This window comes from Buteo buteo, chromosome 16 (assembly GCF_964188355.1).
Source record: "Buteo buteo chromosome 16, bButBut1.hap1.1, whole genome shotgun sequence".
Lineage (NCBI taxonomy): Eukaryota > Metazoa > Chordata > Aves > Accipitriformes > Accipitridae > Buteo > Buteo buteo.
The window spans coordinates 5,689,920-5,706,456 of NC_134186.1; the positions used below are offsets into that span (position 1 = coordinate 5,689,920).

The 16,537-nt window shown below is 53.0% G+C and overlaps 1 protein-coding gene across 3 annotated transcripts in view; it reads left to right on the plus strand.

Annotated features, from left to right (window-relative positions):
* The window catches only part of PTPRU (protein tyrosine phosphatase receptor type U), a 77,550-nt gene extending 65,463 nt beyond the window's left edge, over positions 1-12,087 (plus strand). For all 3 annotated transcript variants that reach the window (XM_075047677.1, XM_075047678.1, XM_075047679.1), the window contains 4 exons: positions 1,664-1,789; positions 5,131-5,288; positions 6,390-6,525; positions 9,205-12,087. In XM_075047677.1, coding sequence (XP_074903778.1) covers positions 1,664-1,789; positions 5,131-5,288; positions 6,390-6,525; positions 9,205-9,267 — 483 coding nt within the window. In that variant the 3' untranslated portion in view covers positions 9,268-12,087. The remainder of the gene's footprint in view (positions 1-1,663; positions 1,790-5,130; positions 5,289-6,389; positions 6,526-9,204) is intronic.
* The last annotated feature ends 4,450 nt before the right edge of the window (positions 12,088-16,537 follow it).

A 16,537-nucleotide genomic window follows, 5' to 3' on the forward strand; every position in this document is an offset into this window, starting at 1 on the left:
CTGAGCACATCGCCACATTGAGCCCTGGCTGGTGGCAGTGGCTGCTCCCTGCCTTGAGGGCTTTGCTCCCAGTGGGACGGACCTCCTGGCTTCCCTCTGTGTGCAGAGAGGTGTTGAAGCCAGGAGGGTGGAAGGGCTTTGCCTGCAAGCGTGGCTGCAGGGGAGGACCTCTATGTTGCCCAAGCAGCGGGCAGGTCCAGCTAGGGGAGGGTGACTGATGCTCCCACGTGCGTTTTTCACATTTATTCACATTTACCCTCACGTTCGCTGAGATACCTGCTAGGGACAAAGTGTACCTTTGAAAACCCAGCTCTGCAGCAGTGCCGCCATCTTACTGTCCCTCCACTGCGACCACCCCAGCACCTCCCATCTGCAGCACAAACATCAGCTATCAGCTGAACCCAGCTGTAGCGGACAATGGCAGGGAATGAGGCAGCAAAACCGATTTTATTTCTCTCTCTCAACTTGTTTTTTCACTCCCTGGTCCAGAAATGCTCTTCAGCCTTGCAGGAGCTGCCCGCTCCTGTGCTATCCTGCCCCAGGTCCCCATCCCCTGCAGTGGCCACTGTCCCCTGGCACCATCCAACAGGGACTTTGCCATTTTTCTTCATTATTCAGCCCTGCCTCTCTCTCTGGACATCTATTCTTCAGGGATTTCTGTGGTACAATATTTAGCTGGATCTTAAATGTTTACCAGTTTAGGACCAACAGGTAATAAATCAACCTTTACAGCAGGCAGCTCTGAAAGGTGACTTAGAGGGTATATCCCTCACTTGAACTACGTCTTGCCGAAGGAAGTTTTAATATCCAAATTATAGCTCTGAGTCTAGAAGGCTTAGAGATCTTGGAGATTTATAGCCCCTATTAATAACCAATTATTCCTCAAACACATTTGCCATGCAGTTAGGCCCAAGCCGTTAGATGACCTGAAATACTAAATGCCCTTTTAAAGTGCGGTGACAAACATCATATATTTTGTGTCGATGCTGGTTTCCCAGCTGTCGCGGTGTGAAAACATTCATATCTGTGACCCTTGGACTGAGCCATCCATCAGTGCTGTGCCGGACACGTGGAGGGGGAGCAGGAGTCGTTCCCCAGCCCTTTCCTGGGCGGCAGGCTGGGATTGCTTTGACTTGGTGGATTGTCCTGGCCATGGGGCAAGGGGGCATGTCATCCCACGTTGCTCTTGCTACTGATGGTAGAGCAGCTTCTAAAGCCAATGGGGTTTGAGAGCAGACTTGGAGCAGCCAAGCCCTGCTCCATCATTGTGCAGGATCAGGCCTGTGCTTGCCAGGGCTGAGGCAGGGCCCATCCTGCATCCTCCTGGATCAGCTAAGTCCATCTCTAGGAGCATCAGCTGTTGCGTTCTTGCCATGGGGAGAGGGCTATGTGGATGCCAGGGAGTGGACCTGATCTTTCAGCTTTGATCCCTGAGCAAGCTGAGGGATCCTCCATCCAGCAATGCACCATGGGTCCTGCATGAGTAATGGCATCATGGGTCCAGCATCCCATCCTGGGGCAACCCCCTGTGCCAGCAGCCCCTTTCAGTGTCCAGCGCCAACCACTCCATTCCACTTGACGTTGCCTGTGGTGCGTGATGCCCTTTCCCTGTGTCCCAGTACATGTCCGCGGTCACGGTGAGCTGTACTACTTCTCTCCACAGCCCTGTTTGCAGTACTGGCCTGAGCCGGGGCTCCAGCAGTATGGCCCAATGGAGGTGGAGTACGTTTCCGGAGCAGCGGATGAGGACATCGTGTCCCGTCTCTTCCGAGTCCAGAACATCACACGGGTGAGGGTCTCTCCTCTGGTTGTTCTATGCTAGCGAAGGGTGGTCGGGGGGGGGCTTCACACGTGTCTGTGTGAGTGCGCAGGTGCTCCCCAAGCATCTCCCAGTACAGAGGTCAGAGTTGGGTGAGCTTGTGTGCAGAGAGTGGATTGCATTTGTTAGTGTCTGCATTGGGGAAGGGCTGGGGCAACACCAAGAGCTTTATGAGTGAAGACCTTTCTTGGAGAGCAGAAGGTTGATGCATCTAGTGAGGCCACACAGTCCTAGAGCTTGTCTTTGCCCGGCTGGGTAATTCTCCATATAAACTAACTGAACAGTGCTGTAGATGCTGGTGTCTTCTTCAGCCTAATCCAGCTTCTCCAGAGGATGCAGCCCCAGCTCTCCTCCTGGCAGAGAGGAGCCTGTCAGATTGCTGTTGGCTCCATCCAACCTTTCTGGAGTTCACAGCTCCTTGCAAGCTCTGTAGGAAGACATTTCTCATCCTGCCTGGAGGTCCATCTCTGCCCTGCCACACATGTATCACAGGATGGAGACTCCCCAAGTGGGGACAGCAGCTCCCCTGGGACCAGCAGAGCCCTTTTCTCACAGGGTGAGAAGATCTGCACAGGTTTGAACCTGTTGTCCTTGATGTGTTGACAGTTGGCTGGTTCAGCTTGCCTTTAAATGAAGAGAAACACAGTGAAATTCGGAAGGGACAGGGACTGCAATGAACACCTGCATGCATGCAGAACTGTACGCAGAAAAAAAAGCCAATTTAACTATAAAAGCCAGCCATGAAGAGGTGGCATCCCTGAGGTCTTTAAATCTCCTGAGGGTTGCCAAGAAGCTGAGGCCAATGCCCCAGTGGAGGTCATCGGGCAGATGGGAATTAGGGAGCTTGGAAGGGAGCGTGCAGCTTGGCTGATGGCCCAGCTGGGAAGGGTGCTTTGGCGTGGGAGCTGGGGTCAGAGGAGATAAATCCTGATTATCTGGACTCAACACAAAGAGGGTTTTGGTTCGCGCTCCCCGTGGGAGCATCTGGCATTTCTTGGGTGTCAGCACAAAATCCTTCACCAAATGTGCTTTGCTGTCAGGTGATAGAATATACCCCGTGCTAAATTAAAATGCAGTGTGATTGAAATCTCTGGATCTGAGAAGAGCTTTCCCCATGGAGCAGATCGCTGGAGGAGTGCTGGTAAATGCATGGAGTCGCTTCTTGCCAAGCCTTGCTGGCCGGAGGAGAGCTGGGCGTTGGGGGGTGTCACAAGTCCTCCAGAGCCAGACAGAACATTCACCTGAGCTTCAGAATGGATCCCAAAGCTTTCCTTTCTGGGCTGTCAGAGCAGTTTTCTCCTGCTTTAACTCCACTTACTTGTTTCATCTTCACCCTCTGCCTTCCTGGCTTCCAGCTGGTAGCAAATACTCGAGCCTGGGGAGGTCAGCCCATCCAGCCACATCGCCAACCCACATTGGAGCTCCCCAAAAGGTTCAGAAAAGCCTCTGTGCATTTGGGATGTGCTGGTTGGAGTGGGTACCACATGCCCCCAGCACCCACACCCCCAGCTGGGGCTCCCTGCAGAGTCATAGGAATACCTGGTCCTGCTGATTGGAGTTGGTCTGGTGCTCACCCCGCTCATCAGGCATGGGGTGGACAGAGCCCTCCAGAGCTGGGGATCTCCCATCTGTGTCTGATCACCCCTTTCTCCTCCAATGTGTGCTGCCAACACATGTGCCACTAAGGCCTGAGATGTGGCTGGAGTGTGTGACCCTTGGTTTCATCCCATCAGGTAGTCCTGATGCCCTGAGTACTTCTGAGCAAGAGCCCCACAACTGGCTGGCTAAAGCCTGGCCTCGTTTAGCTTTGTGGATGTAATCCTCCTGGATCCTGCTAACTAGATTAGGTTTCAAAACTAACCAGATTACCAGGGTATTAAGGCATACTTCCACCGCTCCCTGCCTCCGTGGGTGGCAGCTTCTCATCAGGCTCCTGGTTTACAGTGAACACAACATAAACACTTCCCCTGGGATCTTCTGCATGCAAGACAAGGACGTCATGGAGAAGCCTTGGGGAGGCTCAGGGGTCTCTGTTGTGGTTTAAGCCCAGCCGGCAACAAAGCACCGTGAAGCTACACATGCTCACTCCTCCCCTCCGGTGGGATGAAGAGGATAAAATATAATGAAAAGCTCATGGGTTGAGACAAGACTGGGAGGGATCACTCACCGGTTGTGGTCGTGGGCAAAAAACCAGACTCAACCTGGGGAAAAAACAAAATTTAATTTACTACCAATCAAATCAAGGATAATGAGAAGTAAACCCAAACCTTAAAACACCTTCCCCTCACCCCTTCCTCCTTCCCAGCTCGACTCCACTCCCCATTTTCTCCACCTTCTCTCGCTGGCAGTGCAGGGGAACAGGGAACAGGAGTTGGGGTCAGTTCATCCCACCTTGTCTCTGCCGCTCCTTCCTCCTCAGGGGAGGACTCCTCGCTCTTCCCCTGCTCTGGTGTGGGGTCCCTCCCACGGGAGACAGTCCTTCACGAACGTCCCTAACATGAGTCCTTTCCGCAGGCTGCAGTTCCTCACAAACTTCCCCGGCGTGGGTCCTTTCCGCGGGCTGCAGTTCCTCACAAACTTCCCCGGCGTGGGTCCCTTCCATGGGCTGCAGTTCCTCACAAACTTCCCCGGCGTGGGTCCTTTCCGCGGGCCGCAGTTCCTCACAAACTTCCCCGGCGTGGGTCCTTTCCGCGGGCCGATCTTCAGTCCCAGCCTGCTCCAGCGCGGGCTTTCCCATGGAGCGGCGGCCATCTTGGGGGGCACCCACCTGCTCCGGCGTGGGCTCCCCTCCTTCCTCACTGACCTCGGGATCTGCAGAGGGGTTCCTCTCACATTCCACTCCCACTACTCACCGCAGGTTCCCCTTCTGAAACCTGTTCTCCCAGAGGCGCGACCGCCGTCGCTGAGGGGCTCGGCCTGGGCCGGCGGCGGGCCCGACTTGGAGCCGGGGAAGCTTCCAGCAGCTTCTCACAGGAGACTCCCCTGCAGCCCCTCCCCCGCTACCAAAACCCCGCCACACGAACCCAAAACAGTCTGGTAGCAGGTTTTGGAAGATACAGAGACAGCTCAAGATGCTGTGAGTTAGGATAAACCATGTCAATGGAGCTTCCCCCGGGCAGGATGGTGTGGTGGAACCGTTGTGAGCTGCAGAGGAGTGAGCTGAACCATCCATCTTAAAGCACCAGGAAAGGGTTTTCCTCTCTTCCTTTACTATTAATGTGTGGCAAACCACTCTTGCCCTCCGTCAAACCTCCAGTGGAGACAAATGAGGGCAGGCCATGGGTTCATGCTGATGAGGTTTGCTTTTCTAGTTACAGGAGGGGCACCTGATGGTCCGGCATTTCCAGTACCTGCGGTGGTCAGCGTATCGAGACACCCCAGACTCCAAGAAGTCCTTCCTGCACCTCCTGGCCCAAGTGGAGAGGTGGCAGAAGGAAAGCGGCGATGGCAGGACCGTGGTGCACTGCCTGTGAGTGTCAGCTGGAGAGGAGGAGGCTCTGGTGCGGGGGGAGATGCCACCAGCTCATGTGTCCACAGTTCTGCCTGGAAATCCTCTAAAAAGCCCTCCGCGGGGTGACTTTGTCCCCAAGTAGCGCCCTCTCCCACAACATGAGTTTTGGGTGAGGTACCTTGTGGTGTCCAGGTCAAACCTCCTCCATGAGATGGATGCTCAGCAGGAGTGACACCCGATAGCAGCAACCCCGCCATTCACACTGGTCCCCTGCCTTGCAGCAGGGCTCGGCAGAGGTCCCAGCCCTGTCACCACGTCCCATGTGTGTTAACAGGCTCCAAAGGGACGTGGCAGGAGCTGTGCAACTCCCACTGCTTCTCACTGAGGTAGACATGCTCTCCATCCCCCTCCTCCCAGCTGGGTTTGGCTCGCGCAAACACCCGAGCGTGCTCTCCTCGGATGGGACCTGGCACGTTCACAGATTGGTAGAGACAGCAGGCGAGCCTTTAATCAAAAATTAATTACAGCCTTGTCCGTCTTCATTAGCCGAAGGATAATTTGAGAACACGCTTTATAAAACACTGGCTTCATGTTCTCTCCTCCTCTCCCTGGTCCCCTTTGCTGCCAGGGATCAGATGTGGTGGTGTGGGATGGCTTCAGCCCAAGATGGGAGGAGATACCCAGCAAGCTGTGTGCTGGGTGAAACGTGGGATGGTTCCTCCAGCCAGCACTACCCAACAGGTCATCAGTCCAGGGTCACCCTGCAGATGGGAAGAGGGTGGTAGAAGGACACAGTGGATTCCCCAAGGTCGCACGAGGAATTGGTCCATGACAGGGCTGGAAACAGAGCCCAGATGTCCAAGACCCAACCCTGATGCTCCAAAAAGGTGTTTTCATGCTCTGTTGTGGCTCTTGTGAAGACCAGAGGGCAGGATCACAGCTCCTGCCACCATGTGGGTCTGGTTCAGGTCCCCCAATTTGGGAAGATACTGCGGTATGAGCCCCTGCTCTGGGTCATCTCCTGGGATGCAGATGGGTAGAGGAAGGGGGAATTAGAGGGAGCAGGAAGATGCTCTAATGCCATCTTCTCACCACTGACACGTATGTTTCCCCCACCAGGAACGGAGGTGGCCGGAGCGGCACCTTCTGTGCCTCCACCATGATCCTGGAGATGATCAAATGTCACAACATGGCAGATGTTTTCTATGCTGCAAAGACCCTCCGCAACTACAAGCCAAATATGGTAGAGACCTTGGTAAGCACCAGACACAGCTGGCATCCACCCTGGCTGCTGGTTCCCACGCATCCCTCCAGCAGGGAGGAGAGGTGCTGGGGGATGTTCACCTCCCCAAAAACCTCCTTTCCCATCCCAAATCCTGATTAGCATTATGGGCATCGTCATGCAGAACATGTCTCTGTGAGCATGCCAGTACTGTGGCGTGGGCTGGGGCGGACAGGGAGGCGAGGCAGCTCTTGAAAGCAGCTTTAGGCTTGCCTTCATCTCGCCGTGCTGAGATGCCCTTGGCGTCAGTGCTGGGCTTGTCGGAAATCCTTCCCAGGAGTAATAAGGCAGGTTCACATTAATTCACGGGATGTAATTGTAGTTCTTCAGAGGGTTTGCGGTGCCGGGAGCAGCTCTGTGGTAGAGTCAGGCTAATTCCTGTTGGAAACATAAAAGGGAACTGCGTTTTGAGTGAAATTAATTGGTGGAGAAGCTGCTGGGGCAGCGATGAAGCCACATTTCATGATGGGAAGGCTGGAGGTGGCAGTGGGTCCGGGTGAAAAGCCTGTGCCCTATTTCAGGCCCTTGATACAGGACAGGGGATAAAGCAGGTGTGTGCCCATCCCCGTGATGGAGGAATCTAGGTGCCTAGTGATGTTTTAAAAGCAAGTCAGCCGGAAATGTTTACCCTGTTTAGATTATAAAATCCCTAAGTTGCAAAATGAAATGGTTTTGAAGAGGGGATGTGATTTGCATTAGGAATTAAAGTGGAGGAGAAGGTGAGGGAGGGGAGAGGGGAGCAGAGGGAGGGATGCAGATAATGGAAAGATGATGTGACAAGCATGAAGCCACCAGGCCCATTGGGCTAAATTGCAAAGGTATTAAAAAAAGGCAACATTTCACATCAGGACACAAGCGTCCTCCAGCCTCAAATGAACCTGAACCATCTATTTTGGGAACCCCAATCTACTGGAGTCACTGGGAGGCCGGATCCTCACCCAGTGTAAAGAGCCGCAGCCCAGCAGAGAGCAGCCAGCGCATAGCAGTTTCCCACTGCCTGTGCATCTTCCCCCTCTGTTTGCCTGTGGGGTTTATTTTTATATGATGATAAATGGAAACAATCCCTTTTCTTAATCCAAAAAGCATTATGTCCTTTCAATCTAAGCTGTTGCAGCCTCCTCGCTTTGAAGCCCTTCTCCCCTGCTGCCCACTCCCACCTGGGGTCCCCAAGCAGCCGCCCACCTGCGTGGGGAATAACAGGATTTTCATGCCGGTGCTCAAGCTGCAATCCCCATGCTGCTGCTGAGGATTTTGGGAGATGAGCTCTCCCCTTTCCCTGCCTGCTGTTGCACCCGGAATGCTCCCACCTGATGTCCCAGCACTTGCAGCAGCATCAGAAATCTGATTTATTTGGGGTTTTTTTCCCCACTCTGGCTGGTTTTGCTGGTTGATGCTTGAAGGAGCAACATCTCATGGGGATGGGTGCTGCCTCCAAGATCTGAGCTCCCCCATAGTTTTTTGTGCTGTGAGTTGTACAAGGACAGGAGAGCACAAGAACAGGTCATGTAAAGGAGGACAAGGATGGAAGAGACTGCCTTCACAAGCTCAATTTCAGTGATTTTTTGCTATAAAACCAGGAGCCAGCCATGCTGGGCTTTCCCTTTGTGCAGCTGGGGAGCCAGCTAGGGAGGGAGCAAAGGGTGGGAAGATGCTGACATCGTCCATAACTGTCTTAGGAAAGGGAAAGGATGGGATAGTGAGCCTGGTCCTGCCGTGGGCTCAGAGAGGAGTTTTCCCACTTGCACCCCTTGGCTCTAGCCCGGCTGCCGCAGGTGGGTCAGACTTCAACCTGAGCACCAAAATGCTTACTTGCTTGGTGTTTCCCTTGGAAAATTTGGATTTTTGGAAGGGAAAGCTCCTGGGACACCCCGTTGCACCTCTCCCCCTATGCCAAGTAAATGTCCAGACCAAATCCCCACCAGGGATGGAAAATGGCATTTTTTTATCTACATCAGGAGAATCTGTGATGAGAAATGTCCTGGCAGCTGGAGCAGGGCGTCTCTGGTAATCCCACACCTGGACCATGGATGCTTGCCTGGGCACGGTCCCCATTTGCAGCCTCTGCTGAACTAAAAAATGAAAACTCTCCTTGATTTCATGCCCAGGGTTTTATTTCAGACACCTCTGAACCTGGACCCCATCATTCCCATGGCTCTGCCACCATCTGATTGACAAATGTCAATCACTGCGGTGTGGGAGGGGGGCGGACATGGGTGAGGCTGGCCAGTGGAGGCTGCCTGGTGCTGCATGCTTTGTACCCTGGTGTAGTGAATAAACCATATTTTCACCATAAGGGAACGTCACAGTCCTTGTCTGTCCTTCGGGGGACGTGAAGGTGCTGCGTGCCCCCAAAATGCAGGAATGGGGCACATGCGGTGCCTTTGGATCCGGGAGATGGTTCATCCCCTTCTCCAGCAATGGGCATCGTTTGCCGAAAGTGGAGTTTCTCCTGGCTGTTGCTTCAGCAGGACTGTCATGGGGGCACAAGAGAGGGATGCAGCCCCCAGTGAGGGGTGACGTGTGTGTTTGTCCCACAGACCCCCTCCCAGGCTTTTCCTTAGGGCTATTGAAACTTATTTTACCTTGAAAAGGGATGGCTTTTGGGAATAGTTTATTCAGGATCATAACATCCTCTCTTCTCTCTCCAAACAGGAGCAGTATCATTTCTGCTATGACATAGCACTGGAATATCTGGAGTCCTTGGAGACCAGATAGCACCTCGCCACGAGAGGGGCAGCTAGGGCTTGCGCAGGGGTCGTGCCAACTGTGCATTTTGCACTTGGACGTTGCATTAGTGCTGAAGGTGAAGAGGGAAACAGCAAAGGACCCAACGAGAAAACCCATCAGATCAAGAAAAACGAAAGGACGTCGGGACGTGTCGGCCGCTCCCCATCTTCATCCTCCGCTCTCCACCTTTCCTTCTACCCCAAGCGTGTCCGAGCAGCCATGGGTCGGATGCCACAACTTGTCCTGTCCCTGCATCGCTTTGAGTCATGGTCGTGGGGTCGGTGTGTGCAGGATGCAGCCCCGCAGTGCTGCCTGGACATCTCTAAAGCAGCTGGAGAGGAGGCCAGGGAGGGGAGGAGGAGGACAGAAGGAGCCGAGGCCATTTTCCAGCAGGGAAGGGTGGATATTTGGAGAAGAGACGTTGCTTTTTTAATTGTGCGTGGAATTGAAGCTGCTCTTCCAAGGAGCCCAGACAGCTGCCAGCAGGTTTTGCCCTTGGTGGGGACATGCTCTGAGCCGGAGCAAAGACCCTGAGAGGAGCTCTTGAGTTTCTGCCCGTTCACACCATGAGTTTGATCTTTGCTCTTTTTAGTTCTGTGAGTTGCAACCCTTTGTGTATCCAGCCCTGGACAGAGCGGGGATGAGGGACGGGAGGTGGGGGGTCAGGGCTCGGTGGCTGCCTGGGCTCACGCTGTGGCACAGGGGGCACTGGGCAGGCGATGTCCTTCTGCAGGGACTGACCCAGACCCCTCCTGGTGCCTTTGCAGAGCGTTTCAAGCGATGGTTCCCCTGCATCTGCACACCATCCTCTCCATCTGTAGCAATTAATTCCTTCTGGGCTGACCCAAAGGCACCAGCCCACAGGTCCATTTTTAACCCCTACCTTGTGAATTGCTGCACATGAGACACCTTTGGTGCCCAGAAACAAACCCCTTAAAATTCGGGTCCATCCCATATGCCTCCTGGATGCCATCCCCAGGCAGTTGCCCATCAATGCTGCTTGGCTTTTGCCAGGGTTGGGGAAGCAGGATGGTTGATTTTGGTGATGGCATTGGCGTGGGGTGAGCTGTGCTGAAGCCCTGAGCCATGGCAATGCTTTGGGGCTGGGCACGGGGAGGTCCCCATGCCCCTGGTGCCACGCGGGGACAAGCATATAGGGCTGGTGATTGAAGGTCCCTGATACTTTTTTGGCTTCATCCTGCTGCAGGTGGGTGTGAGATGTCACTTTATCTGTCTGGTACTGTGATAATTACAGGACTTTCTGCTTACATCCTGGTTGTAATAAAGCTGTGGTCAGGGTTTTCTCTCTCTGCAAATGGCCTCAAGAAGGTGCAACCAGAGGGACGCAGGTCAAGGGTCTACCTCGGAGACTCGAGGAGCCGAGGGAAGGTTGCTTCTGTCTTGAGGGCCAGACAAAACCCTTCACAGTATTTTTGGGGGGATGGAGCAAAACAGATGAGAAACTGTCCTCCATATGCTGGAGGTTGCATGTGGGCAACCCCATCCTTCATCCCCCCACCATCCTTCATCCCCCCACCCATCCTCCATGCTCCCCCATCCTTCAGCCCCATCTCCCCAGGGCAGGGGAAGCTTCCCTGCCCTTCCTGCCTGGAGGCTGGGGATCCATCTCGCTGGGAAGTTGCATTCCGATCCATACCATGACTGAAAGCTTTGGAAGGCGCCATTTGGCTGGAGCGAACTGCAGCACAAAGGCTGTAGAGCTGAAATGGCTGTGCCCTGGTTGATCAAACCCAGGAGATATTTCCATCCACCTTCCAAGGGGGGAGGAGAGCAACAAGATAAATCTCTGCCCTCTCTACTTTGGAGGATGTCCCACCCGCTGCCTTGCAGATGCCCAGGGGTGGTGATGGGGATTTCAGCAGCATCGGGAAGTTTTGCCCAGACACTTGGCTTTCCCACATGCTCACCAAATAATTCACACGGCCTGACAATAACTTATTCCAAGGGCTATAGAACATTATTCCCCTTCTTTCCATCTGTGCTGTCTAACCCTGCCGTGGACCCATGCTGTCTTGTGACCAAATAGTCTTTTTACCCCACCAGATCTTGCAAAATGGTCCAGTTACACCAGTACCTGGTGACACCAGTACTCACATTGCAAGCCTTGACTTGGAATAAATTAGTGTCTTTTTCCCAATCCCCATCTTTCTGTAGATGTGTCTGTGCTGTCCTAGGGTGCTGCAGGGAAGGCGCTGTATGGTGGGTGCAGAGAGGTCCCAGGGTGCAGAAATTCTTTGGTTTTGTATGAAAATGGCTGAGCTGAATCTCTGAAATTCCTGGCAATGGGATCATGATGGCACTGTTTAGCCCCGGAGTCTGGGGGCTGGAGGGATGCTGCTGCTTCATCCCAGACATCCTGGGAGCCTGGGCCACCTGCATCCTGCTCAGGTCCAGAGGGAGGGAGCATCCCACAGTGCTTTGCAGGTAAAGTGTTACCAGAAGAAAAAAAAGAAAAATTGAAACCCCATTTAGTCCTAAAGAGACTACAGAGACTGGAGGAGTTGTATATATGTTTTAAAAGCGAGATTTTTTTTTTTTTTTGATACCTCCTTGCTGGATGTCTCTGGGTTTTTAGGGCATCTCTTGTGAAGGGCAGACTTTGAAATCAAAGTGCTATAAAAACCAACCGATCTCCAACTCCTACTGAGATGCTCATATGACATGAGGCAAGGACATGTACATAGAAATATATATATAGAAATATATATATAAAAATATAAATACTGTTCTTAAGATGGATAATGTTTATTGGTATTACAGATTGGAGTGGTGCTTTTTTTTTTTTTTTAATAAAAACAAAACAACAACTAAAAAAAAAAGAAAAAAAATTAAACCCAGGAAAAATACCAAATTGGAACGATTTTGTCTATATGCAGAAAAAGTGATCCTGAAAGCTGGCAGCATCCAAGAGCTGCTGCCAAAGGGACTGGTACCACGAGGCAGCTCCCCTGTGGAAGAGGATGGTGTGGTGGGACCAAGGGAGGGATGGCGAAGGAGGGACACATCTGATGTGGATTGTACCACACACCCCCAGCTGTTGTTAACTGGTTTTTTTTATTATTATTTTTGGCTTTCTTTCCTTTTAAGAAAATCAGTTGCATAAATAAATGTTCCAAATTTGTGATGGCCTCTGGCTTTCTTTCTCTGGCTCTGGTCCGGGAGCTGTGTTGTAGGGAGCCCGATGCAGATACCCACCAAGCAGCTTGTAGAAAAGACCTCTGTATTGGCTGTATCTTGCTTTTCAAGGGTGTTTTGGGGGAGCACATTTGCAGGGCCAAATTCCAGGACTGCAAAACCTTCATGGCACAGAGGAGCTGTGTTTGCCCATCACCACGCAGAGGAGATGGGGTTGCCTTGTGCTTGCAGAACTTTGCTGTGGGTTTCCTCTTAATAACAGCATGGTGAGATCTTGGCCCAAGCAAGACCTGCCAGCCAACCTGTGGAGGTTGGATGGCCGCAACTTCATGCAACACTTCTGATGGAAGTGTTCCATTGCGGGAAAAGGTGTTATGGAGGAAGAAGAAACTCTTTTCAGTGCGTATCCCAGCTGGAAAATGAAATCCTATTGTAAGAAAAGCCTTCAGGAGAAGAAAGCTCCTGCATTGTCTTTGGTGATTTATTTATTACAAAGCAGCCTTCAGTTAAATGTGTTGTGATATTAAACACTTCCAGTAACACTTGAGTCTTAATTTAATGGAGACCAAGGGAAAAAAAAAAAAATCTAATTGACTTGTCAGGACTGTTTTTCATCTTTAATTAAGGTTCGTGAAGGATGCGGTAATTACATTTTACCAATAAATAATAAAAAGGGGGATAATGCAAATTAAAATCAAGAACTGCACTTGGGTAGGGCTCTAGGTGTGCACGTTGCCTCTGGGCTGCGGGGTCAGCCCTTGGTAGGGGTGTCCCTGGGGGTGAGCTCCTTGTCCCCAAGCCCCGTGGTGCTGTGCTGGAGGGCAGGGTGGCCTTGAGCAGTGGCAGCACCCTGGGTGCCGGTGGGGGGATGAGCTGGGCTGGCCCCTGCAGTCCTGCAACCTCCAGTGCCCTGTTCTCTGGTGGGGGGGGATTGGGGCTGTTTGGGGACATCAGCCCCCGCTCGGGGAGGGGCTCTGTGCTGGAGCAGCTTCCCAGCAAAGCTGTAGTCCCCAAGCTAACAGCAATGTCTCACTGCTGCCTATTCCTTTCCCTTCCCACTTACTATCCGTGGTGGTGACGGCGTGCAAAATAACCAACCCTGAAACCAAACAAAACTGGAAAGCATCTGATAAATTTGGATCTCTAAAAAATAAGGGAAAGACAGCCTTCTTCAAGGTTATTGCTATGTGGCTCGGAGCAGTTGGCTTCCCCAGCTCCCCAGCAGCAAACAGCCAGCTTGGTGGCTTGTCCATCCAGAGCTGCTTTTGATTTCTTCAGTGCCCAGTCACCCTCCTCTCCTCAGTCCCTTCCCTGCTGGAGCTGGAGCCTCATGCTTCCCAAGCTGTATTTCAGCCACAGCTCATTGGGCACTTGCTGTCACTGGCAGCTAATGATGAAAAAACCTTTCCCCCTGGTTTTATGAAAGCCATCATTCCCGCGGCTGGTCCGTAATGAAGGGAGAAACAGCAGCTGCTCCCTGGGGCCCTGCTCCCACCAGGGATGATGAATTGCCCCTTCTCCGCTATGCCCCATTAAAGTAAAAAAAGGAGCTGTTTCTGTGGGGACAAGGGTAGTGGTGACCGGGTTTGGTGGCTCTTTGAGGCTCAGGGAGATGTGTGGCATCACTTTGCTTCCTTGCTTCATCCCTGCAACATCTCGAAGAGGCATGGGCAGCCCAGGAGAGCCAACAGGGAACAATCACCATCCCGCAGAGCTGGGGCAGGACCAGGAGTCCGGGTTCCTGTCCCATGGAGATGTCCCTCCTGTCCCAGCTCTGGTTCATCAGCGTATCCCAGTGAGTGACGTGTTGGTGGGTAGCCTGGGGATGGGGATGAGATGGAGAGAAACTCCTCTTTCCCCAGTGTGCAGAGCCAGGAGTGCCTTGGCACAGCCGTAGGCACCCGGGTCTGGCTGCAGCTCTTCACCGGGCGTGGGTGGATTAGAGCGACTTGACTTAAAAGGAGCACTTTGCATTTCAGTAGCTAATCCAAAGGTGCCCATCCAGTGCCCAACTTTTGGCCCTTGGGGATTATTTGCCAACTCAACACCTCCTTTGTGCTGTTATCTGCAGCACACAAGCCCTGGTAGAGCTGGTAATAACTTCCCAAAGCCGATGTCATGGTATTGTTGGAGGTGACCTGGACATTCTTGTTCTGTTCACGGGATCATTCCCAAATTTGGGCTGACAAACAGCGCTGGATGTGCCGGGGGACCCTGGCTCCGGCCCCTGGCTGGTGTCCAGCAGTAGCTGCAGAGGTGTCCCCATTGACCCCTGTCCTCCTGCCTGGAGGGGTTGGTGTTCCCAGTGGATGCTCTGCTCTGTCCTTGCCAACCCCACCATGACCATCCTGCTCCATACAAATGCCTGTTGGCGTTCCTCATGCTGTATCACTGGATATGGCCCTGTTTCCCACAGCAACTACTTTGCTGCAAAGGCAGCTGGAGCACATGATGTTGGACGAAATCATGGGATGGAGAAAGGTGCTGGTCTTCCTGGGGCAGGAGAAACCCACGTTCCCCTCCTTCCTCCTCTCCGGGGCACCAAGTAACAGGGTGTACAGGGAGGTTGGTCCTTGCACCAGTGCTCCTGTCCTCAAGGCTCAAGGTGGTGGTGGCACCACTGGTGACACGGGTACCCATGTGTCAAAGACTGCAGGAAAAATGAGCTTAAGATCCCATCTGGGAGTCTTTGGCTCATGAGGGTCTGTCCGCAGGCAGAGCCCCTGGAAAGCCTGCAAGTGAAGCACCTCTTTAGGACATGGTGAGTGTTGTCAGGATGGTACCCAGATCTCATCCACCCATCTGAGTGGCTGGAGCCACCCAGTTATCAAGAGACATTACCATGGTCACCAAAGGAGTTGCGGGCAGAGCAAGGGCTGCCTTTTCCCTCTTCTTCAGTGCTTCAGGCAAAGTGGATCTCTTCCTGGCATGGGGGTCCTACCTGGGGCACCCCACTCCTGTCCCTCTCAGCAGCTCATGGCAGTTCACCCTCTCAGGTTTTGGCTTGTTCCTTTTTATGTGGCATTTTAAAAGTTGTCTGGAGTCAAGGGTGAGGGCAAAAGCAGGGCTGGAGGAAGGGTGTGTTTAAACCCTCCAGACTGACCTTGGGAGAATAATTCATTAAAGCAAAACCCAAATTCAATTAGTTACAGCAGCCCATTTATCGCCTGAGATCTATCTGCGAGGCCAAGTGCTGTCTGTGGCTCAGGTTGGGCTGATCATCTCCATCCCCTCTCTGACCCCAGCCTCCAGAGACCCTGCTGAGCATCAACGCTTCCCAAGCCTGTCTGACGAGGCTGGAACGGGGATGAGCATGTCATATTCCTGTCCCCAGGGGCAGAGCCACATGCCTGGGACAGCCATCCATCCTTGCTTTGCAAATGAGCCCAACCACCTGGATGGGTCGTGAGCTGTTGGTCCTGATGGCACCAAAATGTGGGCCTGGGGATGAGTGGGCAGATGGGGGGTGCCCTCTGCATGCTGGGCATTGGGGTGCTCTGTGTTGGCTCCTGCTGACATAGGGCTCCTGTGTAAAAAGTTTTAACCCCAGTTTATTTGTTACTTCCATGCTCCCAGAAGCAGCAGCACCAGAGCTTGCCTCTGAAACTGGGAGCTGGAGCAGTCCAGACGGGTGAGCTGGGATGCTGCACTAATCCCCATATCCAACACATACCGTGTTTCAGCTCCACAACTCACTCTGTCCCGTGCATATCACCAAGTTTCACTTACGTTACATCCTGGTAACACCTCAGCCCTTGGCCCTGTGGGGGTGTGTGGAGACAGAGAGCTCCTGGGTCCATCTGGAGCATGATCCCGAAATCCAGGAAAGTCCCAAACCAGCCAATGTTTCACCTGGGGTGCTCATGCTCTCTTCGTGAGTCCCCCAGGAGAAGCAAAAGGAAAGCTCCCTTCTGCCAACATTATTAAAAGAAAAAAGAGCCCCCCCCCCCCCCTATAATTTCTGTTTAAAGCCCAGGGCGGTGCCTGATATCCCATGGCAGTGGGATGCGATGCTGGCAGCAGCCTGATCCAGGATGGGGATTTATGTCTTCACCGAGTAGCGGCTGTGGAAGTCAGAGCCTGGAGGAGGAGGAGGGTGAGA